We start from the raw sequence: 27,623 nt of genomic DNA on the forward strand, positions 1-27,623 counted from the left end.
GCGGTTTATTATTTAAGTTTGTCTCAAGTGAGGGAGAAAGGTTTTCTTACGGGTCTGTGTTGCCTAGCAGCTTCCAGGCAGTGTACCTTAGGTTCCAGCGCGGACTTTTGGATATTTTTACTCCTGAGATATGTCCCAGACTGTAACTTTGAACGGACCCTCACCTTGGGGGTTTCGACTTGTGGGTGGAAGGGATTTTAGCACACCTTTAACTATTTCAAGGGTATGTAATTAATATTACGTTCTCTTAATATTTTCCAGGCAAAATGAAGCATGTATGATCTGATAGTTTAATCAGTTCTTCTAGCGGGTTACCTACGCGTCTTCAGGGGAAGTTTGTGTCTTATAATATTTATTGATATATACTTATCTGCTTAAAATGTCATTTTAACAGCGCTCGCCCTGCGGTTATATTTAATATAGAAGTAGATTTAGGTTGGTATTTGAAACGTCTCTACTTCTACGACGAATAAGGAATACGATGATAACTACTTCTTTATTTGTCTCAATTTGTGTGCATTATTCCTGGTTTTGTGAGATAATGCTTCTTTACAATGCATATTTTCTCTCGCAAGAAACGTAGTGTCTGGTCAGGGAGTTTGCGTCAAGATAAGGAAAAGTCATATTTCTGTTACTTGACAAAGAACTGCCGTTCTGCTTAAATCACTGTTCTAGGCTTACGCTATGGGAAGTTGTCCGTTGATGGTTTACACGGTAGTTGAAAAGATCAGCATGATTATGACGCAGAAAGGAAATATTCTTTCTGGAGAAAGGGTGAGAATGTAGGCTAACTGCTTTTCCAAACAGTGTGGAATGAATGAAACGTTTCACGCTTTCCATGAAATTCAAGCAAAGTTCATCGTTCAGTACCATGCTTCATTAGTAAGAGCCTAGCGCTCCCTTCTTTAGCGGTCTTAATAAATCAGAAATGCTGTGAAACTCCCGTAGTGTGCTTAGACGTTTTAACAGTATTATGTGTGTCGAGACAGTTTTAGAACAACCATTCGCCAGTTTATTAAAGCAAGCGACACTGCAATTCTTTGATGTATAAAAACATAAAAACGACAAACAAGTGTCTATAACTGCGATACCAAACATTTTCCAAACAATAACCTTTCGCTCTAGGAGTTTGTGTCATGCTCAGGTATTCCCCTTTGTTATGTCTGGGCATCTTGAAACGTCTGCAGGTTGAAATTCAGGTAAAGTCCCCGTTATTGTATCCTTCATCTTAATATCTTTAACGAACGTCAGGTATAATCATCCAAACGTAGGCTAGATCTTCATGATATGAGCAATGACACCCATGGGTAAAGGTGTATAGAATAATCATGAGAAAGTACGGAAAGTTCTATTGGAGGTATAAACAATGGTTAAACATTGTACATCGTTGTAGAGGAGAACAGTCCTTTCTCACAGTGAAAACAATACTGGGCACTCACTGTGGGAAGGGTGTTGAGTCTTGTTTGTCATCAGAGATTGTGGTGTGTTGAAGGACTCCAGGTGTTGCCGGGGCGGTTACCCTCCACGCCCCCCCAATCGCCTCCCCCCTTCCACCATCCCCTCTCCCCCAAGATTGAGCAATTGCAGGGTGTATCGTGTAAAAGCGCATTTGGAGTGAGCAGTTTTAATGAGTGTTTTTCTTATAGCGGCCCCATCTGTTCACATGACCCCTGCTGCAAAGGTAAAGGACATGACGAGAGTAGTATTGAATAGACAGGAGTAGTAGTATTACTAGTAGTAGTAGTATGCGACAATAATCTCATACATTACAGCCATCACTGAATGTTACCAGTGACAAAACATTAAAATGAAACGGAAAATGAAAGGAGTTAAATGGGAAACCCCCAAGGTCATCATCGACATCGTGTAAGTGGATGGGTGTTGTTGTGTGTTATCTGGTGTGTCCCAGCTGTCAGAGACATGCATGTCCAGCTCCTTGTTGTAACCCTAGTTGAAATCGGTGAGGTGTAGGAGTGTGTGATGCGTATGTGCATACATAGACGTGAGCTGTGCCCTCTTTGACAAGGGTGTTCTGAGGAGCGAGTGACTAATATTATGCCCATTCTAGTAATAGCGCCTCCTACTGTCCAACATGCATTGTACACTCAGTGAGCACTTTATTATGTATTTATTAGACTTATGTTTTAGACTTCTACTGCTGTAGCGTATCCACTTAGGGTTATAATGCGTTGTGTGGAGGTGATCAGCAGTTTCTGAAATACTCAAACCACCCTGTCTGCCACCAACAATCATTCCACAGTCAAAGTCACTTAGATCACATTTTTTCACATTCTGATGGTTGATGTGAACATTAACTGAAGCTCCTGACCCGTATCTACATGATTGTATGCATTACACTGCTGCCACACAATTGGCTGATTAGATAATCGCATTAATAAGGAGATGTAATAAAGTAAAAATGTTCCTAATAAAGTGCTCGGTGAGTGCATACGCTGCCTTTTCATCACGTTGGACACATGTACGGGAAAACAGCGTAATTGTTTATAGCATCAATACAACTTTGAGGTGCCACATTTAAACAGAGGCAAGGATTTTCCACTCATCTTCATCAGACAGTGTAGTGCAGTCCGGCACATTTGCCCCTGTTAATGATCTCACACTCCTGCGCACTGAGGCAACATTTGTTGTCTCCTGGAAGTACGAAACACGGCAGCTGCTTTTAGCGAAGGTGCCATCTCTTTTGTGAGCTGGGTTCTGACAGATAGGGCGATCACACGCCTCAGAGAACTTCATTTTCTGTCCGTAAAACCAGAGGGGCCAGGAGGCCTGCAGCCCAGATTGCTGAGGCGTGATGTGAGCATGTGCGGAAAGTTGCAGTTGTGTGACAAATCCCCACAAGTCATGGGTGAGGTCTCAGACACTATAGCTGACGTAGGCTGTCAGCGCACAGTGCACCTCAACAAACGCCCTTTCCCGAAACACGCTCTGCTCACGAAAAGTACAGTACAGGTGTTGAGAACAGTTCACAAGCCTTCCCTAAAACGAATGGCTGTCTCCTGACAGTTGGCTACTCCCCATCAGCGACTGGGTCAGCACTTATTTAACACATTTATCACAACTTTTTTTTTTGTTGTATTTTTGTATGTTTGTATTTATTTTTATGTATATGAAGTTAGTATCCCATGGGAATAGCAGGTTTGGAGACACTTGGGTTCAGCTTTGGGTCCACACTTGGGTTGTAGCGGAGTGTACTGGATGAGAAGGTGTCACCTCTGTTCTGATGCTCTTGAATCACATAGTACAGTGAATCATCAGTATTAATTTCAGCTGAAGCATAGGTGGCTCTTTTTTAAATACCAGGTTGTATAATGGCACCTGGCTCTTTGCATTGATGTTTAACAAATATTTCCACTAGCAGGGGAAAAAAAACATCTTTTTAATTAATTTAATTACTGGCAAAAAAATGAAAACAGGTTGCTCTGTCCGTAAAAAACCCCCAAAACTCTTCCGTCTGTTTTTCACGGTTTACGTCTCCCTACCCTACCCCAGTTTCTTTACGTTACATTACTGGCATTTAGACATCGTCTGCTGAGTAGCTTTATTCTGGTAATACCCTACGTTAGGCCTTTATTTGTGAAGCGAAGGGACACGCTGATCGCGTCACGCATGTCCATCTTGGTTTGTCAAACTGTTTTCTCCATCTTCGCCTGGAATTCCACGGAACCACGTGACCTCAGGCGAAAATGAGATTTATCAGCACGCTGTCCCCAATGCCCCGGCCGCCGCTGCCTTCCGGGAACATGAAACAATCTCTAATCAGATAAGTTTTCGGAGCGGTCATTATTTTAACTTTGCGTGTGGAAAGAGGTGAAAGAGTCAGGGGATTAAGCAGTGGCCCTACTGCATTACGTTTAGCAAGCTGGTAGCAGTGCAATGGATCCTGTCAGCCAAACATCCTAAATATGGTTTCTATTTAAATGCCTTCAGGTCTCGGCTGTTTACATTTTGTGGCAACCCAGTGCTTTGAAATTAGACTATGCATTTTTAAACAAATGACAAACATGTGACACCTTCTATAAATATCTGTTGACCTGCAACTAGGTACAACTGGCCTGGATCTGAAATCATTATATAATCCTGAATAGATTTATGTCATGCTATCACAACACAGTTCCCACAAGTTTCCAAATTGACGAGAGGAATGAATGACATTGTTATAACATGTTTATTTTTTGACGGAACAGTTCATTGACATCATACGTGTTTAGAGGTAAATAAAGTATGTTCAGAATGATGTGGTTTACAAAAAATGCATTGAGATCATATGTGGAGGCATTCAGCATTGAGACGGTGTTTACAAAATTTCACAAAATCAATGTAATGAGAATCGAACCATCCTCCAGTTCAGTCTAAAATGAAAAAACAGTATATTTATTAAACAGCTGGTTCTTTTTGTCTCCTTGGCAGAATTTCATCCATTTATGAACAGTAGGCTTACTTTAAAAAAATGATGGCATGCACCAGTTGAATTTTCATTGGGTACATAGGTCTAGTAAAATAATTTTTTTAAAAGTCACCAAAGCTAGAATGTGATGGACATTTTACACAACCCAACAAAAGAAGCATTATCAAATTCCACTGACACAAAAAGCTGGGATTATCTGGCATTGTGCTGCCTGAGCTTTGAAACAATGCGACACTCTCTCGGGACAGCGGAATAAGCTGTCCACGCAAACAGGATATTTATGCTCAGAGTTGACACCGCAGAAAACCAGTGTCACCCTGGCACATTTCACACACAACCGAACAGTGTCATTCCTGCTGCATCCCATAAACATTTATGACCCGCAGTTCTCTCTCTGGCAACCAGTGTGCTCAATGTAACTAACACATGCTAGCAATCATTGACAATGTGCAACCTTTAACCTTTTAGTTTTTTTGGAATGTTTTCTTTTTTCTATAAAAAAATCTTGAGTTGATTTGAGAGTTCTAGAGTTGCGTGTTCTTGAACTCGACTGTTTCCAATTGCAAGTGGTGATTGTTACATAAGCATTCGAATATTCAGTTTAGAACATTGTATTCACATTGTGATCTCACACTTGAAACAGTTATTGAGCACCTGTCAGCATATAATATGCAGTGCGTATTTCAGCTGTCTCCATAGCACACACATTCATCTTTTTTCTTGCATTGACCATCAACTGTACAAACTGAAAGATTTAACAGGAAAAGAGCATAGAATAAAGAATTAATGGCCCATAATGGGCATGCTTATAAATTAGATCATATTGATAAGTGGAAATATAAGAGAATAATAGGTAATAGGAAGATATGGCGCATTATTCTTTTGATTACTTTTCTTCTAAAATATTGTGATTATCACCTTGCGTTTCCCACATTACGGAGAAAATCAACCAGTGGATATACTCGTCATTTTGTGGTGCCATGACTGACCGAGTTGTTTTACATCACTGTGGCCATTATGGTGTGGTTTATTTAGGGAAAACTGCACCTTAAAGAAGGCATTGTGAAGGGCATTAACTTGCAGAAAGGGGGCCTGCATTTGTGTGGTGATAATGAGGGGCTTTTCCACAAGGGAGCCAGAACTATGAGTCATGGACGTCTATTCATTCCTGACCCTGAAGTCGGCTTGGTCCCGCTGAAATAACACGCTCTGAACATGACAAGCCAGCGCCTGAACACTCACAATGCACAACTGTTCACAGGGAGGTAACCAACACTGCTACAGCTCCGTTCACTGACAGAGCGCTGTCCAGACGTAAAAGTTTAAAGCTCCCAGTGATGTTATCTATACGGCCAGGCCCCCTGAAATTTCATTTTCATGGAAGAAGAATTGTTTTGTTAACTCACATATTAATTATTGTTAAATTGTGCATCCCTGTGCATTAGTGTGCAGCCATTGAAGTATGCACTTGTGAGAACCTTTATGAAAATTCAGCATGTAAAATAAAAAAAGAAAAATCTATTAAATCAGAGCTGCTTAACAGTTTATCATAGTTCGAAGTGGAAATTAAAATTAAAATGTTATATTCTGACAAATCCTCAGTAGTCACAGTACAATGGTACCTTAGTTTAACGGTCTATTTTCCCAGAGCCTTTGCGCATTGGCCTGTCAAAATGTTATTTTAAAGAATGGACACATTCCAAAAGAAATCTGCTTAATGTAATTGGCAGCTGGCGTTTAAGGATCCATTCAGTTTGAGTTATTTAGAAACGAAGTGCCTATGCATCCTGCCCCTTGATTAAATTAATTGGGAATTGAGTTCAACGCGGCATCATTCTTTCATCAGCGAGGATTAACAGCTTGTGTGCCGGGACCCCCTTGTCTTTTAGTATCGCTCAGGGGCCTGAGAGCTCTCTGAGAAGAATATCTCGTCTTCCGCTTGCTTGCAGCCACTCAGCAGTTTTCCGATGCTCTGATTTCACCATTTTGCCTTTCCGCCAATGCAACAAATCCACAGTGCGCTGCCCTACCCTCCATTTTGGCTCGATAGCAAAACTCTACTGTTCCAATGCTCCACAGTGCTATCTCAGTGGTGTATAAGTGCAAACAAGTGTCATTCGCATTCATTCGCATGTGTTCTGAGAGCTCATGGCGATGTGCGGCTTCGTTTGGGCTTGCCGCGTTGTTTCCAGATGTCCTTTTGCAGGCGCAGAAGGGATCATGGGGGTTATTCTCAAAAATTGTTGACATGTGTAAAGCGGGGATCATCTGGAGGGGAGGCGCCCCTCTGGGAGATCCAAACTTCAGGCCTCCGAAAAAGTCTCGCTGAGTCAGGAGTATAAACACACCCAGAGGACTCTGCTCTTTGTCACCACAGTTTTGGAGGGCCACGTGCATGCTGCAGCCCTGCTCTAAAATAACTCCCCAGTTAGTCAACGACAACAGCATCAACAAAAAACCTGACACATAAAACTGTACAGTATGCGGGTTTGACGCTTGCGCTCTTTTCTCTGAGGGAGCACGGTAAAACATTGTTTCAAACTCCCTAATGTGGCCTGATTGCCAAATGACATCTTCGGGGACTGTTCTCTCACACAGCTGAATGCATTCTCCTGTGGCTCCAGCACTAGGCGGAGTTAGCGGAGCCCAGGCGAGGGTAACCGTACACACGACCCGCATTGTTGTTCTCGATCTGGGCGTTTCTCCCGGTCCTAACACGGCCCTTTTGTCCTCTTTGTTTGCCCGTGTTAGATAACACCAGGTAGTAAAGCTGCGCTGAGTGACCTGTGCCCAGGAGACACCCTCCTCGCCATCAATGGAGACAGCACGGAGACTATGACCCACATGGAGGCCCAGAACAGGATCAAGGCCTGCACGGAGCGGCTGGTCCTGGCCATCAGCAGGTAAAGCCCAGGCCTGGAGGTCACCTAAACTCCCCCCCCACAGAGTACTGCACAAACCACGACCATACCACCACGGGAGAGTTTACATAGTGCTTTGTTTTAATCTCTTTCTTTCTTTCACTCCCCCCCTCTCCCTCCCCTCTCTCTGTCTCTATCTCTCTATATCTCTATGCAAGTGTGCACAGCAGCTAACTATAAACTATGCTTAACTATTAACCATAAACTATTTCTGCTCGGTTTGACTTTGTAGGAACATTCTGGAAAACAGGGGTTAATTGGTGTCAGCCGGCGCACTGTTTGACTTGTACTTACTGCTCATGCCTATTTTAATCTGTCTCTCTCTTCCCCATCCTCCCTCTGTCTCTCTCTCACTCTGTCCCTCACTCTGTCACCCTCTCTACGTTTCCCTCTATGACTATCTCTATGCAAGCATGCAAAGCAATGAACTTAACTATAAACTATGTTTAACTATCAACTTTACGCTGCATTTGTACTGCCCAGTTTGATTTTGTCAGAACATTCTGGAAAACCACAGTTGATTGGTGTCAGGAGGCACTGCTGTCTGACTTGGGCTGGGAATGTGCACTAAATCCAGGGAAAGAACGAGGGATTGTCTGTTGCATACCAGTTAAGGGTTTCAAAAAGAAAAGATGAAAAGCTCAAGTCTGTGAGCCAGACATGAGATGACACGGATGTGGATTAGAATTGCTGTTGCTTTTTCCCAAATAAGGGAACAAGCCACCAATATTCCTTCAATGGTTAAAAAAGGACGAGAAGAGACTCATAAAAAAGAACTCGTAAAAATCCTTGCCATAAACAGCTGTAGTGGTATAAAGCTTTCAGAGGGCAGTACTGAATGTTCAATCTTAAATAAACTCAGATAGAGTAAATTTGATCCTTGTTGGATTCATGTGAACATTTTTTTGAGTTCAATTAAAGGAACAGTTCACTGCCTGGAGTTCCTTGGTATTTTTCGTTTTAGTGTATATTCTCAATAGGCACAGACTCACTGTCTGTGTGTGGTGAAAGATGTTTGAGATAGTTACAGAAGTTACTGATAACCTTTGTGCTTTATTGTGGCTGGAATAGAGGCATTCACTAGGTTCAAGCAAGAAAATGAATTTTAAGTTACTTCAGAGCAGCTTTTACAATGATGTTATGCCTCCAGAGCTAATAAAAAAACATACAATAAAACTGAAAAATACAAAAGTTTCTTCAAAAGTAGAAAACTATCTATCCTTTTAATAGATTTGAAGGATTTTACAAAATATAATGAACAATCCCAATAAGCAAATCAGATAATTCTCAGTTTTGAAGTTGTCCAGTTATGCTAGTTACTACGAAAAGGCTGGCTTCTTCAGAGATATTTCCTCCAAGTGAAAGTGGATGACAAGGAGGGGGTCCATAAAGTGGTAATAAACTGAGGAGCTGAGATCTGGTTAAACAGGGAACTCTCATAAAATGACTTAAGACAACCACAGTTCTTCCTGTGGTCATTAATAGAAACGTTGTTTTTATACAATTCCAACTATTGTTATGTACTCATCGCATTTGTGAATCTATCCCTTAATACCCACCCAGACGTGGACTTTGAAAGTCTGATCCTAAATTCAATTCCCAGTGGCTCTCTTTGAAGTCTGTCTATTCTACAAGACGAGCAGTTGAGCTAGGTTATTGGTGAAAGTGGTAACAGAAAAAAACATAATCGGCCATCGTTCCCAAAAAGAGTTCGCCTGTTTGCTGTTTCCATATCTCGTCTCTCTGGCTTGCGCACGATCATACTGTAAAAACTAGGGCAACGGAGCAGCTTTTCAATGCAAAACAAGGCCTGGTATCTGCTAAGTGACCTCTGGCAGTTAGCGGTGAGCGAATACTCTTTAACAGCCTTGTTGAGTCACAAGCCGGGGAATTGCGGAGATAAGCCCCTGTTCAGCTCTTCCGAAACTGGCGTGGAGTTTCTGGTGCGCGAGCAGAAGGGCAGGGAGGCACATTCAGCTTTTTTTCCTGAGAGGAAAATCGGCGGGGCTTGGGAATGGCTTTAACGGCCCGGAATCTGCTGCGCTCTGCACGGGCTGCGATTTCACTTACACAGGCGACCCGGCGTAGCGTAGCGTAGCAATAGCGTATGCTCCACCGTGCAGGGCCCCCTCACAAACACGGCTTCTCTCCGTTTCTGGAAACGTCATGTGGAAATGTTAGCCATCGCCGTTAACCTCTCTAATAATCCTGATGCGAGGCAAAGAATAAGGCAGTGATGGATTAGGGGTTGAACGGGGGTGGATCTGACATGTTGATAAAACCGCATCCAATTAGGGCTTTGTTCCAGTACATTTCGGTCTTATGTGTAGTCTTTTGTATGACTGGAGAAATGTCAGCTAAATAAAAGAGCTGGCCTTTTAGTTCATCAAGTTTTCTGAGCAGCTCAAAAGAAGTTCAGACAATTATAAAACAGTGTGGGGAGAGATTTTGTAGCATACATGGTTATTCCTTCTCCATGGGAATACTGTTTACTGGAAATGCAATGTGGGGCCCTTGGAAATAAAAGCTAATTTTGCCGGGAGAGTCTCAGAGCGAGGAAGGTGGAGTTATAATGTGGAGAGCGCTAGACTAGCCCAAGCTGTCATTATACACAGTGACACAACTGAAGGGACTGAAAATACAGCCAAGGCAGGGAAATCTGTAATTTTCTGCTGGGGCCTTTGGATAAGTATATGAGCATGCACGTCTGCTACAAGCCCAAATTAGTGTGAAAGTAGCAAACCCTACGGCACTTCTGTATGAGATTGTCTTCGCAATTTCAGAGTTCACTGTTTCAGAACCAGTTTTTCCTCACTTTTTCTTTGAGCCTTTCAGCTGGATCTTCACACAGAGACTGTGCAACTTTGTGAAAGTGGCTCAGGTTGAGGAATGGTCCCAGAAAATAAGACCATCCCTGGAGGTGGTCCGAGAGCTACAGCTCAAACAGTTGGAAGGTCGTTATGTTGAACGCTACCGTACAGTTAAAAGCTGGCGGTGTTTGTGTGCGCTGAGTGTTGGGGTTAAATAGAGGGAACCAGAGGTGGTTTTCTGTGGAACTGACGTGGCCTGGTTCAGCTCAACTGCTCTCTAAAATCACCCCTCGGCGTAGCAGAATGAGTTCATATTATTCCATAAATCCACTGCTGGATTTCTGGCAGCTCTGTCAAAGGGTGGCTTGCTGGGAAAGATTTGCCATTTCAAAATAGGGGTCTGGTCCAAGTTCGCTACAGTGTCAGTGGCGCATGCTAGCCGGGGCCTTGCTGGAACACCCAGTGCCTTTACTGCTGTGCCGAAGCGCCGAAAAGCCATCCCAAATGTTCCCACTACGAGAGGTCTCTCTGCTCCAGTTAACCTCCTGAGACTGCCAGCAGGGAAATAGTTATGTTATTTCATTTGTTTTTTTTCAAAATATTGTGGATGACAGTAATGTGTTGCAGGGAAAATATTTTTCAAAATATGATTTATTAAGTATCTAATGTCTTCACATAATTTTCTAAATGATCATTTTTATTGCACATCCCTCGTAGTGTAGGTATCAGCCCAGCAGAATATGCCGTAGGGTTCTTGCGATTAAGACAAGAGACCTATGTCCCCCTATAGGGGACAGAAATGAATGGTTGGGCAGAAAGATGGCTGAAAAAGATTGGGACTCCGTGGGTGTTTCCGTGGGTGTTTTGCTGTTGGGTGAGCACCCCTGGGCTGGGGTAGGAGGTTCAGACCGTGTGAATCACAGGAGCTGGGAATTTTCTGTCTTATTGTGAAAGGAGTGACTCGGGGGTGAAACATTGATGGTAGTGAGTAAGACTGGTCTGAACATGGGGGGGGATTCCTGTACTACAAAAGGCCCAGACAGACATCTGTGATAGCTCTAGATTCCTGAGGCATTTCTCTGGTAGCTGTAAACATCAAGCGAGGATTGAAAAGATGACTCCAGGTGTGTCGGCCACAGTGCCTTGTGATCTTAGTCAGGCACAGACTTCTTTACCCTCATTTCTGGTGATCAGGGGGCGTTGTTCAAACCATGTTTTTTGTGTGGATTTTGGGGTTTTTTTCACGTTGGGTTGACGTCAAATGCAAAATTCCTTGTTTCAGTAACTGTTTGCCTAGGTACCCCAATAGACATGTTAATGGTGTATGGTGAAAGACTGCAGTATGAAATGAAAAGTTCCATCCCAGTAAAATGCGGTGTAGAGTTGAAATAAATGTTATACAGCGCTGCCAATTTCCGTATCCAACTGGGAATGACGTGAGGAAGTGACCCAATTGACTTTCTGCAGCACAGCATCTCGTCTTGTGGGCAGGCTGTTCATAACCCAAACTCAACACGCCCGAATTTGGCTGTTCACAGCCTCAATCAAATCTTGGGAATCAGGAAATTAATGTAGACAGGAAAGTCAGAGAGGGGAAAATATTACCAAGGGAAACTTACGACATTACTACCAAGGTGGTATTAACGATAACCTAAACGGGGTTAGTGTTGAATTACGATTTATTAATTATGTTTCTTTCAGCCATGATATGTGCGTTTGCTCCTGTTCCTGAGCAACGGGCAAAATGTGTCAAATACAAGAGTGGTTTCAGCGTTTTTCTCTGCAAGCCTTTTTCCAGTGAATCCCACTTTGTTCAAATATCCGCCCGGATATTTCATCCTGTTCCCGTCTGAAGCCTCGCAGAAAAGAAGAAAAGCAGGCTCTTCTCAAAAGACTCCATAACTGCATAACTCCCAAATCGTAGAGTCAGCCAAAGCCCTCACACACTGCCTCAGTACAAGTGGCTATAATCTGCAGGCAAAGACAGAAAAAATGTGTTCCTTTGAGTGTTTCAAGTCCCTGTTAATGGGGCCATGCCTGCCCACTCTTTGGCCTCACTTTAATGCCTGTGCCAACCAAGTCCAAAGTAGCACCCTATTTTAACATAATCCAGTCCTCCTTTTACAAAAGTGATGACTGGTCTTCAGCTCCAGTTCTGCATGGTTTTTCATTTTCTCACAAACACGGTCACCCCTGGTTCCTGCTGGCTTTAGTGTCAGAAGCTCAGGAGAAAATGATACCATGGCTCCTGCAATTTTCCTGTTTATACATGACCTATTCTGTGATGTAGATGGTGAAGGCACCTGTTCTGTTGCCATTAATCACAGCTGCTGATTCACAAGTTAAAAGGTCAGTGAGGAATTCTTATAATTACAGGCTTCTGATTACTCATATATTATGCATAATGTTGCCAGTTGCTAGGTTTTTTAGGCAGGCAGTAGGTCTACTGTAAGCCAAGATATATAATCGCTACAAAGAAGCAATAGCGCTCATGTGTCCCACAGTTGTTGCACAGATGTGCATTGATGTAAGAATGATAGGCGATGGTTATGGGCTACACCCGAGGCAACCACATCTTAGATCTCAAATGTCACATTTTTGCTGATATTAATGGCATATGTATGTTATTTATTCTTTATTTAAAGTTAGTATTCATTTGCAGTTTTATTTCTGCGTTTCCTGACACACCGGTCTGCCCGTTGCCCTGTCTTCTCTTGTGCACGTGCACAGGCTCCAGAACGCAGCGCACGCCTGAGCGCATCCTGAACAAACTGAGCGTGCAGGAAAACGCAACTCCGTCCCCGCGGGCCACTCTCAGATCCCAATACCGGGTCGCAAGAGCGGAAACCAGATATTCAGGTCAGCCGACGACGCTGAGCAAACCCCCCAAATCTGTCCGTGCAGGACGCGGGACGTCATCGCCGGCCGCTGCCGGCGGCCTTGGACCTGGAGGTCATTAATCAGCGCGTGCAGATGAAAGGCCTGCGTGGCGAGCACCTCCGCCCGCCGCGGCTACGCCGGGCCAGCCCGCCCTGACCTCACCCCCGAGCTGTGAAGTTTCCCCCGTTGGAGCGGTTACAGAGGGCTCTTTGTTGCTCTGGCTCCGCGCGCAGAGCGCTGTGTAGGTGCGAGAGTCTGGCCGAGGGCGGAGAGACGACGCTGTGGAACAATGCGGTGTTTTTATGGAAATCTGCCCTTCGCTTTTTTACCGTTAATTGGGTCGACACTGATGTCACGCTAAAGAATGTTCTGGAAGCCAGGAGGCTTTTCAGTGGCAAGGCCAGTGTCTCCAACTTCTTATGAACTGAAAACACTCTTATTGGTCAGATATTTCTGTGCTGGAAGTGGTCAGACTCTCTTAAATCATTTGCTTTTACGATGTGCAAAGACACATTATTTAAAGCACCAAGCTTTATCACTGGTCCAAGGCTGTTTGTGTCCAATTCATTCTCCACACCTGGTTTGTGAAACACAGGCCTACTATAAATCCTGTGATCTGTTCTTACTAACAGCAGATAGGCCTTGTTTTCTTTTCTTTTGATGTGACCATTTAATATTTCATTTTAATGCAAGGTCCTGTTTGTGGTGCAAAATGGAGTTCCAGTGGAGTTACAGTCTACTACAAGTATACATGTGAAAGTATGACATTTGTGCCTCTGTTTGCCAGAAGATATTTAAAAAATCAAAATATTACATTCTGAGGAGTCAGCAAATCGAAGTTTTCAGTTTAATTTCCTATTCCATTTACGTCCTGAGCAATTGTTCTAGTCACCACCCACTTTGACATGTTCAGTTTTTTTCATTTTAATATTCCCTTACAATCAACAAAGAAAACACATGTCCCCCCATTCATAAATGAACCCTTTTGGGAGCTTTTCTTTGTTTCTCCCAAAGAACACAGATGCACATTGTCTCCGTGCTATTCCTGTAACTTCTCTCCTCTCAGCTAGGTCGGTTTCTTTCCGTGGTTTGGTCGGGCTGACCACAAGGCATTTCCCTGCAGATTTGAGGTCTTTTTCTTGCATGCATGGACTCACGCCGGACAGAATGTTGCCCGTGGCGTTTCCTATGATGGAGGAGAACCACGAAGCGCCGTCATCGGGGCCGCTGCTAATGCGCCTTCCTCTTAGCGCTCGGCGGGGGAGTCTGCGATGGCACGAGGGATCCAGTTTAAAAGACCCCTCTGAGCTGCATAAGCCATCTGCGTAGCGTGATTGATGCAAGCTTCTTCCCTACCAGACTGGCGCGCCCGAGGAAACGGCAGCGCTCTCCAACTTAGCGTATTGAGTTCGTGCCAGCGCAGTTACGAACGTGTTCGGCAGGACCGTGTCGGAACATGGCTGCAGTCCCACTTCCTGGTCAGGCCCCTCTCGTAGCAAGAAGACCCTATGTGCCCTTTAAGAAAAATAACTATGTCACCAGATATCACGTTAAAGCAGTCAGTAACATTTTATGTTGGAAAACAACAAGAAAACCCAACGTTTAAAAGCCCAATGTTTAGCCATTTGCGTTTGACTGTTATTAGCGGTTTCAGTGAAAACGCTAGTGTCATCATTTTCTCTTCGGTTCTGACTTGGAATAACTGCATTATTATGCGTTTTGCCATCCCCTCCCAATATTCAAGTCCCGCACAAAAGAAATCGGTCCAGTAAAAACATTTCCTAATGGTAGTCAGTCAGTGAAACCGTATCTGTGGAAGGAAACCAGCGGTAGCAGAAACAGGAGCAGAATATTCTGCAGAAAATGTGCTGTTCGCCCGGAAAGGAGCTAGTGGAGAGGAGATATGCGTGCCGCCACGTCGTGGCCTATCAAAACTGTAAATACAAGGCTGGCAGCTTCGGAACATTGCATTCTTTTCCTGCCTCACATCACCACGGCAACAGGCCTTCCTAATTCCTTCATCTGGATCTTTTTCTTTTTGTTTTTCAGGTCAGAAGGAAAGGCCTGGTCTCCAACTGTTTTAGAAGATGGTCAAACGAGCCCATTCAGAGCCATCGCAGAGCCCGAGTTCCAGGTAAGAACAGAGACGGTCCGTATGGGAACACTCACTGAATTTAATTATACTGTTCTTGTGTGCATGCCGTTCTTCTTTGGCAGTAAAAAAGCCAGTTAAATGCGCTCCTATGTTGCTGCTGAAGCAACAGCAGCATGTCTTGCATACCCAGAGTACCTGTTTCACTCTATGTAGCATGCACAATGAAGAACGTCGCTCTGGATAAGAGCATCTGCCAAATGCCATTAATGTGACAATGGGTACACTAAATCATGAAGGCAATGAGTGGGTTGTCTCACAATCCTAAAATGCCTTCTAAACATAGATATAATTATTCAGTGTCACAGTTTGTGCAACGTGTTCAGGTCTCAGTAGATACTGGTCTGTCCGGTGGTGCCAATATACAGTAATAACGCAGCTCTGAGTGGGATGATTGTGTACACGTCTCATTACATCGGGCCCATTACAAACGTAAATGTATCGTTCTACATTTATCCCCGGCACCTCTTGCCCCTTTAGTTAGGTGTTGTGACTGCTTTGGCAATGGGAGAAAACTGTCAATTACATTTTATCATTCTCCATTGTACGGCCAGATGTTTGCAATAACAGAGATGGCTTAGAAATCTGCTGACCACCCACGAAATTGTAAGACACCCAGCCTCTGTCCTGCTTCAGCATCCCAGAGATGAGAACACACGAGGGGGCAATCGCTTTGTTCTCGACATGTGGCTTCCATCTACAGTTCAGTTGAGAGCGGGCTGTTCTAATGAAAGGCAGGTTTTTTTTGTTGCATAATTAATAAGTACAAACCTCCATTAGGACAGTATATTACACTGGCAGTATAGGTCCAGATGCCCCCCTGTAAGTGAAAACATCACAGAGAGGGCTCAAAAAAAGAAAACCTCTTTGTTGTCATTGGCTCAACTGCGAAAGCTCACTGTAAATGTATTCCAGTTGGAAAAGGTTTCATCTGAAAGTATAGGAAATAGGTTTTTCTTAAATTGCATGAGTTACACCGTGAGTGTGATAAATACAAAAACAATGCTGCCCTGCAGGAATGTGATTGGCCGTTTTACCAGAAGCTGCGTACCCCCACGCTTCCTTAAAGAGGCGGTCAGGGATCATTATATTTCACTGTCTCTGCAGGAGCATAAAACTGCTTTAGATGAATGTTAGGAAACACCAGACTGCGGGGAAGGGGGATCAACACCACGCTTGCCTGCACTAACGGGGAGAGGGTCGCATGAACTACCGTTACAGAACTTCTTCTCTCAGACAGACGCAGTGTGCATCGAGCATCTCTGTTTCCATCCATCTCACATCTCATCTGCCCTCTCTTAGCACTGTCCCAAAAGTAGTTGCAGTTATGGTGAAGGCAGCCAAAACATTATTTTTCCACGTAATATGATTATCATTTTCCTGGAGCGAGTTTTTCCACTTTTACCGAGACTGAGGTCACGTTAACAGCTGGGGATCGGATTAAATGAGTTGCCGTAGGTTTACAGTCCTGAGAGAGTTGATCTCCGAGGGGGACTGACTCAACTTCAGGAGGCTTACTTCTGCAAGGTAAACCATTTGATGAGGATACCAGGACAGTTTAACGAAAGATGAAATCAAAATTCACTTTTTCCTCAATTTAGTCAAAACCAACGAACACGTCTTATACAGTATATACATTTTTTAAAATAAAATTGTGATACTTATGAAATGTCAATTTTCTCTTCCCCTCCAATCAATATCCTGTTCACCCAGCAGCGCACATGCTCAGTTGATGTCCCCCTCAGTCAAAATGTGAGTCAAATCAACCCCCTGAAATATTCCCCCGAATGATCCGTTTCACTCATGTATACATCATATCACAGGAGCTACAGCCTTTTAACTTCCGTTTCAGCTTTTCCAAAAGACATCGGCCTATTTTAGGAAAACGCCAACTCACCTCCAAGGGCTTCGCTGGAAATTCCAACCCGTTTCCAAGGCAGGATGTGACTGTATGAAGTGACATCATGTTTCCTTTTTTATGCTTTACATATACACTCCCTTCTGGGACCACATACCCCGGCATGACTTGAGAAAAATGAACCTTTTTTTGTTCCTTTTTGAGAAATCATACTATGTGTTATTATTTTTTTATTCTTGAGTCCAGGGGACAATGTTGTACTTATTGTGTTGGAGTACCATATGCCTAGGAGACTGCTGATAATGTTTACTGAAGCATGGACTAAAAATATATAGTCTGCAATAAGGTGAAGTCATCCTAGATTCATTTTCAATGAAGTTGGATGGGACCTCTATTGTTTATTCACAAAGAGCGTGGAAAATATGGAATTTGAGAATGTGGAAGCCATAAAATCCAAGTGACTGCAGTCATATCCACAATTCACGCTGCCAAGCTGGCAAGAGAGGTGGAATTCTTTCAGATTACTTTTATTACTTCTGACAGGGTCAGTACATGGATTTTTTCATTACTTGGAATTCTAGTAACTTGAGAAAATCTGGACAAGACAGAATTGAACAAGTAAAATGTCTTTCAGATAGGACCAAGTACCTTCCTGTAACAGTATTTTAAAATGTTTTTTTTTTTTGTGTTAGTTGATGTCTACTGGGTATTTCCTAACTTCTCAGATTAAAGTGTTCTTATATTTGATCAGAAAAGTAATCAAATTTGACTTAAGGAGCTACAGTTTTCTATTGACTACATTAAAAGTGATTTCATGATTAATTAAGTCATCAAAATTAAACATTTATATTTTACTGTAGTTTTTCAGTTGATGCAGTATGCCATTTTCTGATCTGCCGGAATATAGAAATGCTCATAAAAATGACTAATTCCTATTCTCAGCATTTTTTTATTTTTCACAGATACTGCATGTCAGGCAGTTATGATTTGTCATTCAGTTCTGCTTTCTCCGCCTGCCAAAATGTCAAACCGACACGTTGTTTCAGAAAGGTCCTTTTAATCGCAGAAGAGCCATGTGACACATTGGATCAGAAAAGCGATAGATCTCCTGCTCTGACGTCTGTCTCAGCGTGGTTAATCGTGGCCTAATCCTGGGAAATGTCTAAGTCTTTCTTTTCACTGGACACAAGGGCCAGATGTCTGTCAGCAGGCCTGCGAGCGGAAGAGCTCTCTCTGTGTGGCGACCGCTGTCTGTCTCCACTTCACTTTAGTCTTGGCGTCACTCACAGTCCTGGCCCCCGCTCAGTAAAATGTCCAGTGTTAATTCAACTCTAATAGAGTGCAACAGGGTTCAATAGGGACCGTATATACCCTGTAAGAGTTGATTTAACACTGGACACTGCAGCCTTTTACAACAGGAGTAAAAAAAAATTAAAAAAAGGCTTTTGTGTTTGGTTTGAAGGCTTCATTTCTCAAGGTTGGGGAGTGGGGGGTGGGGGTGGGGAGCAGTCATAGAGGTGGCCCTGGCAGGCCTGAGGCATCTGACTTCAGTTAGGGCTTCCTGCTACCTCACCCCAACCCAAAAGCTGCTCCGCGTTTGCTGAACAACACCTACGGAGCTCAACTACCTCTTGGACATGTATTAGCAAACTTGCGCTTCGGCGAAACTGTTGTTATTACAAGCCTCCGGGCGGAAATCGACGGCAGTCACAGTGTCCAGTCACCCAGAACTGGAGGCTGTGCATGACTACCGCCATTAAACAGGTCAGCGAAATCCGCCAGCGCTTGAATTTATGCCCAGAAGTAGCCTTTCATCGTTAAAACCTGTCCCCCTTTGCCCTTAGTTTCTAATCTAAACCCCCCCCCCCCCCCCTAAAAAAAACCACTTTAAATGCTTTGTTACATACTTTATGTTCAAGTGGTCCCATTATGAAGGCTCTCTTGCGAGTGTACTATCTTTGTGCGTACTATATTTGGGTATGTACCTCTTAAAACACACAATACCTGTAAAAAATGACAAAGGGGTGAGGGAAGGTGGGGATTTCCGGTACTGCACCCAGGGCCTAGCAACAGAATCAATCTCTGCCATATTTACAAAATAATGAGATAAGGTTTCCAGGTTATTAATCTTCTGATATGACACAAAGGCAGTACAAATAAAATCTGGACTGACTGTGTCAACATGAACCAGTGCTATCATTAAAGGTACTTTATCTGTACCTTTTGAAATCTATGTTGTGGCCTTATATAGTGAGTATTACTCTGTATTCTCTTATTTATTTAATGAAAATGATTTAATCCCATAACACCAGCTGCAAATTGAAAGTTACCAAAAACATCTATTAGTCTGTAATGTTTCCAGACTGGCTCCTTGATAAGCATTGTGCCAGATTTCCTGACTTAACAAATCCACCATCCACTTAGTCCTTTAAGCCAGTGTTCTTCAACTCTTCAAAGGGTTGTAGGTGAAGCATGCATCTATTCCGCAAAGATGGAGAGTGCATTATTGTATTGTTTATAGAAAGGACTGACCATCCTTTTCAGCAAAAAATACTGGAAGTGCAATAGCCGATGACTGCACTGGCCACACACATTCAGCTTGTACATTAATGGAGCCAATTAATCCTCATCTGAAACGCTCCACTTTGACTTTATTCCCACCTTTGAACTGATTCTCCTTCTCCTCCATACGTATGTATAATTCACACAGTGTAATTCAGTGATTTACGGGCCTGTCCTCATAAAATCCAGCCCAGCGTGTGTTGAGAGACCTCTTAGTCTGGGGGAACAAACAGCACTCACCGCACCGGCCATAGCGCACGGCTGCAGATTAGCGCTCCGATCGGGAGGAAGGCCGTTATTCATCACGGTAAAACCTTTTCTGCCTCGCTCCCTGGCGGGGACTGGGCATGTGCCAGACGCTTACGCGGCCCATCCTGTGGAAATTACAGTATCCCTTTATCTCCCCCCCGATTAAGGCGGTGGTAAAAAGGAAAGTATTGCCGTCGTGTCTGCACAGGTATGCAGTAATGCAATAATGCACGGTGTCTTAGGGCTCGCTCTCCCACCATTGTAGACGACACAGGAACTGAAACAGACAGGCCTGCTCGGGTTACCGGCACTAATCCTGTGGGAGAAAGAGGAGAAAGGGAGGAGGGGAGAGGGGGGGAAGGCTTTTGTACGGCGGGCTTGGTCCGAGCGGAGGAGAGTAATTTGGGTAGTCTGATAGGCGGGAGGAGTGGGGTGTGTGGGGGGGGGGGGGGGGGGGGGGCTGATTGAGCCCGGCCCCTGCCTAGGTGGTCTGAGCTGGATGATGATGTCACATCTGCAGGGTAGAGGATGGGGGGGGGGGGGGTGTTCTTGTGTATTTCCCATGAGCCTATGGTTCCCGTGGGCAGGCCACCCCAGTGTCACCTCCAACCCTATCACCCCCCAAACCCCCCACCACACAACCTCCTCTTCCATCGTTACCAATTCAAACAAGTGGTCCCTGCTCAGACAAAATATTTATAGAAAGAGCAGGGAGTGTACATGCTTCAATAGCGATTAGTGTGTGTATCTTCTGGAAGTAAACTGGTATAAATAAATTCCATATGCGCGGTTGACATCACTGAGAAGCTGCAGCTTTTTCTCTCTAATGTAAAATCCAGTTGGTCGGATGAAATTTGTATACAGAGGAACTTCTTGCCGTGCTACGTGGAACTCTATCTGTATGTGTAAAAATATAACGTCCTGGTTATCTTTGTTTGTGTCGGTGGTGTTTTTAAAGACTGTGCCATTTCTGCTAGGATAAAGTTTTCTGTACATTGTGCAATATAACCATAAAATTCTCCTGTAAGTGCTACAGAGTTATACGAGTTAGACGTTCCAAGCCATTTATAGAGCTTCATGAAAACAAAACTTTTACATGCAAAGAACATACAGTATATATTTCTGTAATTGTATATTTGTAGGATAGAAAAGTATTTGTCCTGTAATAACGCAACATGAATGAACATGAACAATTGTCTGTTTCTTCTTGGCGTTTTCCTATTGAAATGGGAGCGCTGGTATTGCGTTACTTCACTGTACCGAGGCAGATGTTGTTTACTCAGCACCTGCGTGTTAATGCCTGTGTGTGATACGTGTGAACTCATTCGTAATAACAGCGAATCTCAAACTCTGTATCTGTGGTCTGTAGAGGAACAGGTGTGACAGACTGCCTTTTCTTTCAGGATTCTTTCAGGCCAATCGGAAGTGGGCCAGTGAGAAAGGTGGTGCAGCCGGTGCAGTATGCCCCTGACGTGCAGCCGGTGCAGTATACCCCCGACGTGCCGCTGAAGAACGGGAACTCAAAGCCCAGCGTGCAGTACAACAACCCTGCTGGTCTCTATGGCAACAACAACAACAACGGCGAGGGGGCTCTGCCCAAGCAAATGGCCGCCCTTGGCCTCAGCTCTCCCCTCAGCTCTCCACACAGGTGTGTGAGAGTGTGTGTGTGTGTGCGTGTGCATGTGCATGTGCTTGTTTGTGTGTGTGTGTGGGTGTGTGTGTGTGCATTTGGGTGTCCGTGCTTGCTTGCGTGTGCATACACGATTGTGCCTGCAAATGTTGGGATTTCTGCCTCTGCATGTTCTAGCTACCATTTTGTCAAGGGCACATGTTCATCATAAAATTTAAACAATCCTTGTGAAATTTACAGTCTCCAAACAAAAAGGGAAGGTTTATTTAGGAACTGCATATTTGACCGAGTGCTCAGCATTGGTGCGTGTGTGCACGTCCATGTCCTGTTTGTATGCTAACTAACCTTGAAAGCTAACTGGCTTCCTGTCTTTACAACACAGTTTTCTAAAGACGCATCTGGGTACTATTTATTTGTGTTTTTGTTTACTTTTGTATATCCCTGTGTTATCCTGTTAGATAGCCAACCTTAAGCCTGGGTACTACTAACCAACTGCTTTCTCTTACAACGTAATACCAGAAAACAAATCTAACATTTTGCAAGTGAAACAAGTAATTGAAAGGGGATTTGTCACTGTATGTTCAGAAAGCTGAAAAAACTAGTTTAAATTAACAAATGAGAGTAGCATATATGAAATAAGGTAATAGTACTGTAAGTAACAATTCCAATCAAAGGATTGAAATGACTTAAATTGGTGTACGCTCCCATAGCAACATTGGAGTTCACAGCCCGTGTTTCTTACAGCCTGGAGCCGCAGGTCCAGTCTCCGAGCAGTCGAAACGGATTCGACCCGGAATCAGACGTCTACAAGATGCTGCAGGACAGCCAGGAGCCTGTGTCCGCTCCCAAACAATCTGGCTCCTTCCGGTACCTCCAGGGAATCCTGGAAGCTGAGGACGGAGGTGAGACAATGGTTTGTTGTGAATTTACGCCTCTGGAATCGGTGTAGTCTAAAAGAGAGAAAAATCATTTAGCATTCTAATTTACGACTGCATTGTCTTAGTCAGTGTCCCGGACTACTAGCATCTCCCCAATGAATGTGAACTGACAGTTTGCGTCTGAGCGCAACGTCAGAGCATACTTTTGCTTTTGTAGGCATTTGAAATGTTAAAGAGTAAGAATTTGTAGGAGGGTCTAAAGACAAATGTTCCACTGGAAAACAACATGTACTTTATGGTAGAAGGGCTTGTATAAGTCTTTGTTACAGGTGCGTAAGCGGGTTTGAAGTTATTGAGATGTGATGTCATATGAAGGGAAATAAGCAGTTTTGGGTAATTGGAGAGCAAAAAGACAAGCTAATCCTTGCTTCACCAAACACCTACTCCAGTATGTTATGGACTGTTGATTATTCTCTTTGCTACAAACCACACTTGGGTGTAAGAGGGATTAAGGAACAAGCCAATAATTGCTTAACGGAGAGTCATCCAAATTCCTGCTTTCTTTAATTATGAACTTGTTACATTGACATTGGTCTAATGTTTCTTAGCATGTGGTGAAGCACCAGACACCCCCACCAGAACCAGAACCCGGTCCAGTCTGTGGACGCCTGGGCTGAAGATGCTGGGGGTGGTGAATATTCTGTGGGTTTCTCAGCAGGGATGCTGTAGACGAGGACTCAGTTCAGGTTTCAGAAGAAAGCTCATTTGGGTTCTTTTCCCCCAATGCCACCTCCCCAGGCTGGAATAAAGCAGTGTTTAAATCATTGAGCAACAGCATCCCCATAAGCCTTTATTTTCTATCAATTTGCTTTGTTTAGGAATATTTATTTGAAGTGAAGTAAATCAAGAAAACAAAAACTGTGATCCACGGCAATGTGCTTAGTCCTTAGCCACTCTCCCTCTGTTTGCAGGTGCAGGTGTGGGACTGTGTTTTTAGCTTCTGTACCCCACTAATCAAGTGTACTTTCACTCTGGCAAATTGGGGCGGTGCTCTCCCCGTGTGAAAATAAAAGTCAGGAGTAAATGAAATCGGTCTGTGCACGGGAGGGGGATTGTGTGTCGCGTTCTAGAGTCCCCCCACCCCCCGGTAAGAGAATTTCATTAATGAGTGGAAATAGGCAGGAGTAAGGCCTGTCTGTCAGTATGGCTGGGCATGTCCATTAAAGCGGCCGGCTGATGGAAGCCACCTGTCTGCAGGTGCAGCCCGATAAGGCCTCTGTCCCAGTGTGGAGTGGCTTTTTAAGAGATGCGGAGCGCTGAGCTAATGGCCCCCTCGGCGCGGCTGAAGGGAGAGCGCTCGTAACGCTCCAGTGCGAGTGTTTGGTGCTTAATGTGGAATGCCGGGGCTGCCACAGCTGCGTTTTCTCCTCTTAATTGCTGTGCCCCTGCGGTGCCAGGGCTTGGCGCAGGGCTCGTGCTCGGCCTGTGAAAGGAGCAGAGCTGGCACACTGAGCGGGGGGGGGGCAGCCAATGCCTCGCTCCCAGGACTGACACGCACATACGTCTAGAGTACTAACCCACTCCAGTCATCACCCACTCCAGTCATCCCCACTCCTGTCATCACCCACTCCAGTCATCACCCACTCCAGTCATCCCCACTCCAGTCATCACCCACTCCAGTCATCCCCACTCCAGTCATCACCCACTCCAGTCATCCCCACTCCAGTCATCACCCACTCCAGTCATCACCCACTCCTGTCATCACCCACTCCAGTCATCACCCACTCCAGTCATCCCCACTCCAGTCATCCCCACTCCAGTCATCACCCACTCCAGTCATCACCCACTCCAGTCATCCCCACTCCTGTCATCACCCACTCCAGTCTCCCCCACTCCGGTCATCACCCACTCCAGTCACCCCCACTCCAGTCACCCCCACTCCTGTCATCACCCACTCCAGTCACCCCCACTCCAGTCATCACCCACTCCTGTCACCACCACTCCAGTCATCACCCACTCCAGTCACCCCCACTCCTGTCATCACCCACTCTGGTCATTCTCATTCTGGTGATCTTTGTTGCACGTCGCTCTGGATAAGAGTGTCTGCTAAATTCCATATAATGTAATGTAATGTAATCCCCACTCAGGTGTTCTGAGTGATCCCGGGCCTCTGGTTTAACCCTCCCCGCTGTCTGTGCTTCTTGCCCTCCCAGGTGTCTCACCGACCGAGAGGATGAGGAGCGTGAGGTCCCCGGTCCGGTCCCCCATTCCCAAGCTGGGGAGCCCCATCCCGGTCTCCGTGCCCGGCCTGCAGAAGCTGCCCCAGTGCACGCGCTGTGGGAACGGCATCGTGTGAGTACTGCCACCCGCTCTCACTCGCTCCAGAGAGGAGCCTCAGCCCTAAATCACAAGGCTCACGTCCCCACCCCGGCTGTCAGGGAAACACAGAGACACAGCTAATCGCCACTCTCTGTGAGCACCGCTGAAAAGCAGTGATGTAATTCCCCCATTGTGTACGATTACAGTTTCGGCTGCGGGATCACCTGCCCCGGCAGGCAAAAGCAGGCCACACACAGATGCTAACGGTGATGCTAATGTTCAGCTAACAGTGATGCTAATGCTCAGCTAACAGTGATGCAAAGACTGTCCAGGGGCCAGAAAGTTAAAGTTCTGACATATGTTTCTTCCACCCATTAACTCAGGCAGGTGATTTTACGAATTAGTCGTGGCTTAAGAACTGTGCCAACAACTCCAGGTAATCGGAAACAAAATAGTGAGGAGGTCTCTTACGTTCTGAACCTGGATGTTCCACCTCTGCTAATGCTTGGTAACCGGGCGTGGTGTGGCCTTGCGGTAACTGAAGGATTTCCGTGTGCAAACGCAGGGGGACCATCGTGAAGGCGCGGGACAAGCTGTATCACCCAGAATGCTTCATGTGCGATGACTGCGGCCTGAACCTGAAGCAGAGGGGGTACTTCTTCATCGAAGAGAACCTGTACTGCGAGACCCACGCCAAGGCTCGGGTCCAGCCTCCGGAGGGGTACGACGTGGTCGCCGTGTACCCCAACTCCAAAGTGGAACTGGTCTGAGTTTTCACAACTTACCCCAACACTAACCCCTTTGAATCACCCAGAATTCCTTGTAACGTTTTGTACGCACTGCATATCCAAACTCTGGCCTGGGAAAATGGAGATATGGGTGAAGAGAGATGGATATATCCAAGGTTATTTTTTTCTTTCATTGCCTTTCACACTTGCAGCATAAAGTACTAACTAGACTTGCTTATTTGGTTGGGTTGTTTCCTAATGAATATTGCTTGTGTACGCATCTGCTGAGGTTTTTAAGGTAATTTTAACTCATTGAAGTGAACCGATTTCTCCCCCACTATCAGTAGTACTTGTGACACAATGTCGACACAGTATCCGTCTACACTAATTCCACATTTTGTCTGGATTCGTACACAATGAACACAATGTATTTGCTTGGGACTGATGTATTGGGTTAGTTATTCTTTCAAAAAGAAAGAAGAAAGAAATGGCTTCTTCAAACAAAGGAAATTGAATGGGAGAGGGGCGGCGTGGTACATCTGCCTGGGACAGATCTGTAAGCCTTACAGCTTAAATTAACATAGTTTCACCATGGCGGTCTTTGTTGCCTCTGTATCAGTACATTCCAATGCCCCCCCCCCCCCCCCACAGCTTTTAAGATGCAGTGGGGAATTGGGAAAGGAGTCAAGTTGAAAATATTGAGAGTCGAGCCCATGAACATTACATTGCATTAAAGGCATTTAGCAGACGCTCTTATCCAGAGCGACGTACAATGAAGTGCAAATCAAACCCAGGGACAAGTACGTTCTGGACCCTAGAGAAAAGTACATTTCCGAGCCCAAGCGTGTGGACCTAGCATGAACCTTTCAACATGTGGAAACCGTATTAATTTCTTCAGGTTCTGGCACTTATTTGCTGATGCAGTGCTCAGTGGGTAATGGACTCAGTTTGAAAGATTTGAAAATGCGTCATATTAGCAGTCATTAACAATTTGACATTTTTGTGGAAGATGGACAGTTTCAGTGGGACACTGATCAGATTGATCTGATTATTATTATTATTTTTTTGGGGGGGGGTGGTTTGTTAGTCTTTCACAAACATTCTTTATCGGTTTTCACTGAACATTGCCATGATTAGGATTATCTTGGTTACAATCATCAAACTGAATTTGAATGAATTGAAAGATAAAATGTGCTAAATATTTGAAATATTTTTTAAACTAGAAAAATGAATTTATTTTTAAGCAAAGAATGATGAAAAAATACTTGCATGGCCTTATTCCTTTTGAAAGTGTTTTGGGAAACTCCTGCTTTTCCCCCATTCCGTTCATACCAAGGTGGAGAAGCACATTGTACATTTTTTGGAATAATATAGTTCATGTGTTGTTGGGTTTTTTTTAGTAAATTGAGTATTGTATATATTATTTCCTCTTTTTACAGCTGTCAGTTTTGTAAAAGCTTTTAACGAATATAACGTGTCATTACTCTGGTTGCTCCGCGTCCCTACACCATTGAAAGGTTAACTGTTTCTTTTTTTTCTTTAAATTATTGTTTTGTTGATGCATTTTGTTTTTGTTTCTTGCCATTGGTGTCAGTGTCAATAAAGAAAAAAAATGGGAAACCACCCAGGATTAAAGAGACTCTTCATGCTCTCTGCCGAGAGGACGTTTATTTTTATTGCAATATACCTGTCACAGTGGAAAAAAGGAGGGCTTATTCGGGCCGGCGTCTTAAGAATTTACTGCTCAAAAGACGTCTCACCTGCAGCAGTAAATCATCTTCGGAAACCTGTGTCCCAGCAGCCAGCAGCAGTTCTGCTCTGAACTCACAGGATAGACAGGTATCCAAATAAAAACCAGCAAAGTGCTCCATACATGACTGTTAAAAGACTGCTGCCACTTTATAATCTGAAATTAAAGGCATTTTAGAGAATTAAAAGCATAAATTAAATGTAAATGCCAGGGGCAACATTTCCTGTAGTACAAACAGTTTCCTCCAGTTTTCCTCCAATGAACTTCCTAAATCCTCCATAGTTCAGTAAAATGACCCATCATTTTATATTCTTTTCTCACAAATGAGCCTTGAACGAGAATGCGAGACGTAACTTTAGAAGCTTTTGCTTTGTTTAAAAGAGGAATGTTGAGGACACCGGACAGCCATGGTTTACAGTGCACGTTAATGGCTTCTCTCTTAATCAGAAACAGAAAGAAG

The 27,623-nt window shown here is 44.2% G+C and overlaps 1 protein-coding gene across 1 annotated transcript; it reads left to right on the forward strand.

The window, feature by feature from the left end:
* Window positions 1-27,036, forward strand: pdlim4 (PDZ and LIM domain 4). Its single transcript, XM_061250341.1, has 7 exons — window positions 1-223; window positions 7,178-7,329; window positions 15,087-15,171; window positions 21,262-21,506; window positions 22,233-22,390; window positions 24,580-24,718; window positions 25,251-27,036. Exons 1-7 carry the CDS (start codon window positions 131-133, stop codon window positions 25,453-25,455), a joined length of 1,077 nt encoding a protein of 358 aa, XP_061106325.1. The 5' UTR covers window positions 1-130; the 3' UTR covers window positions 25,456-27,036.
* Window positions 27,037-27,623: the final 587 nt, after the last annotated feature.

The sequence above is a fragment of the Conger conger genome, chromosome 7 (genome assembly GCF_963514075.1).
Source record: "Conger conger chromosome 7, fConCon1.1, whole genome shotgun sequence".
In the NCBI taxonomy this organism is placed as follows: domain Eukaryota; kingdom Metazoa; phylum Chordata; class Actinopteri; order Anguilliformes; family Congridae; genus Conger; species Conger conger.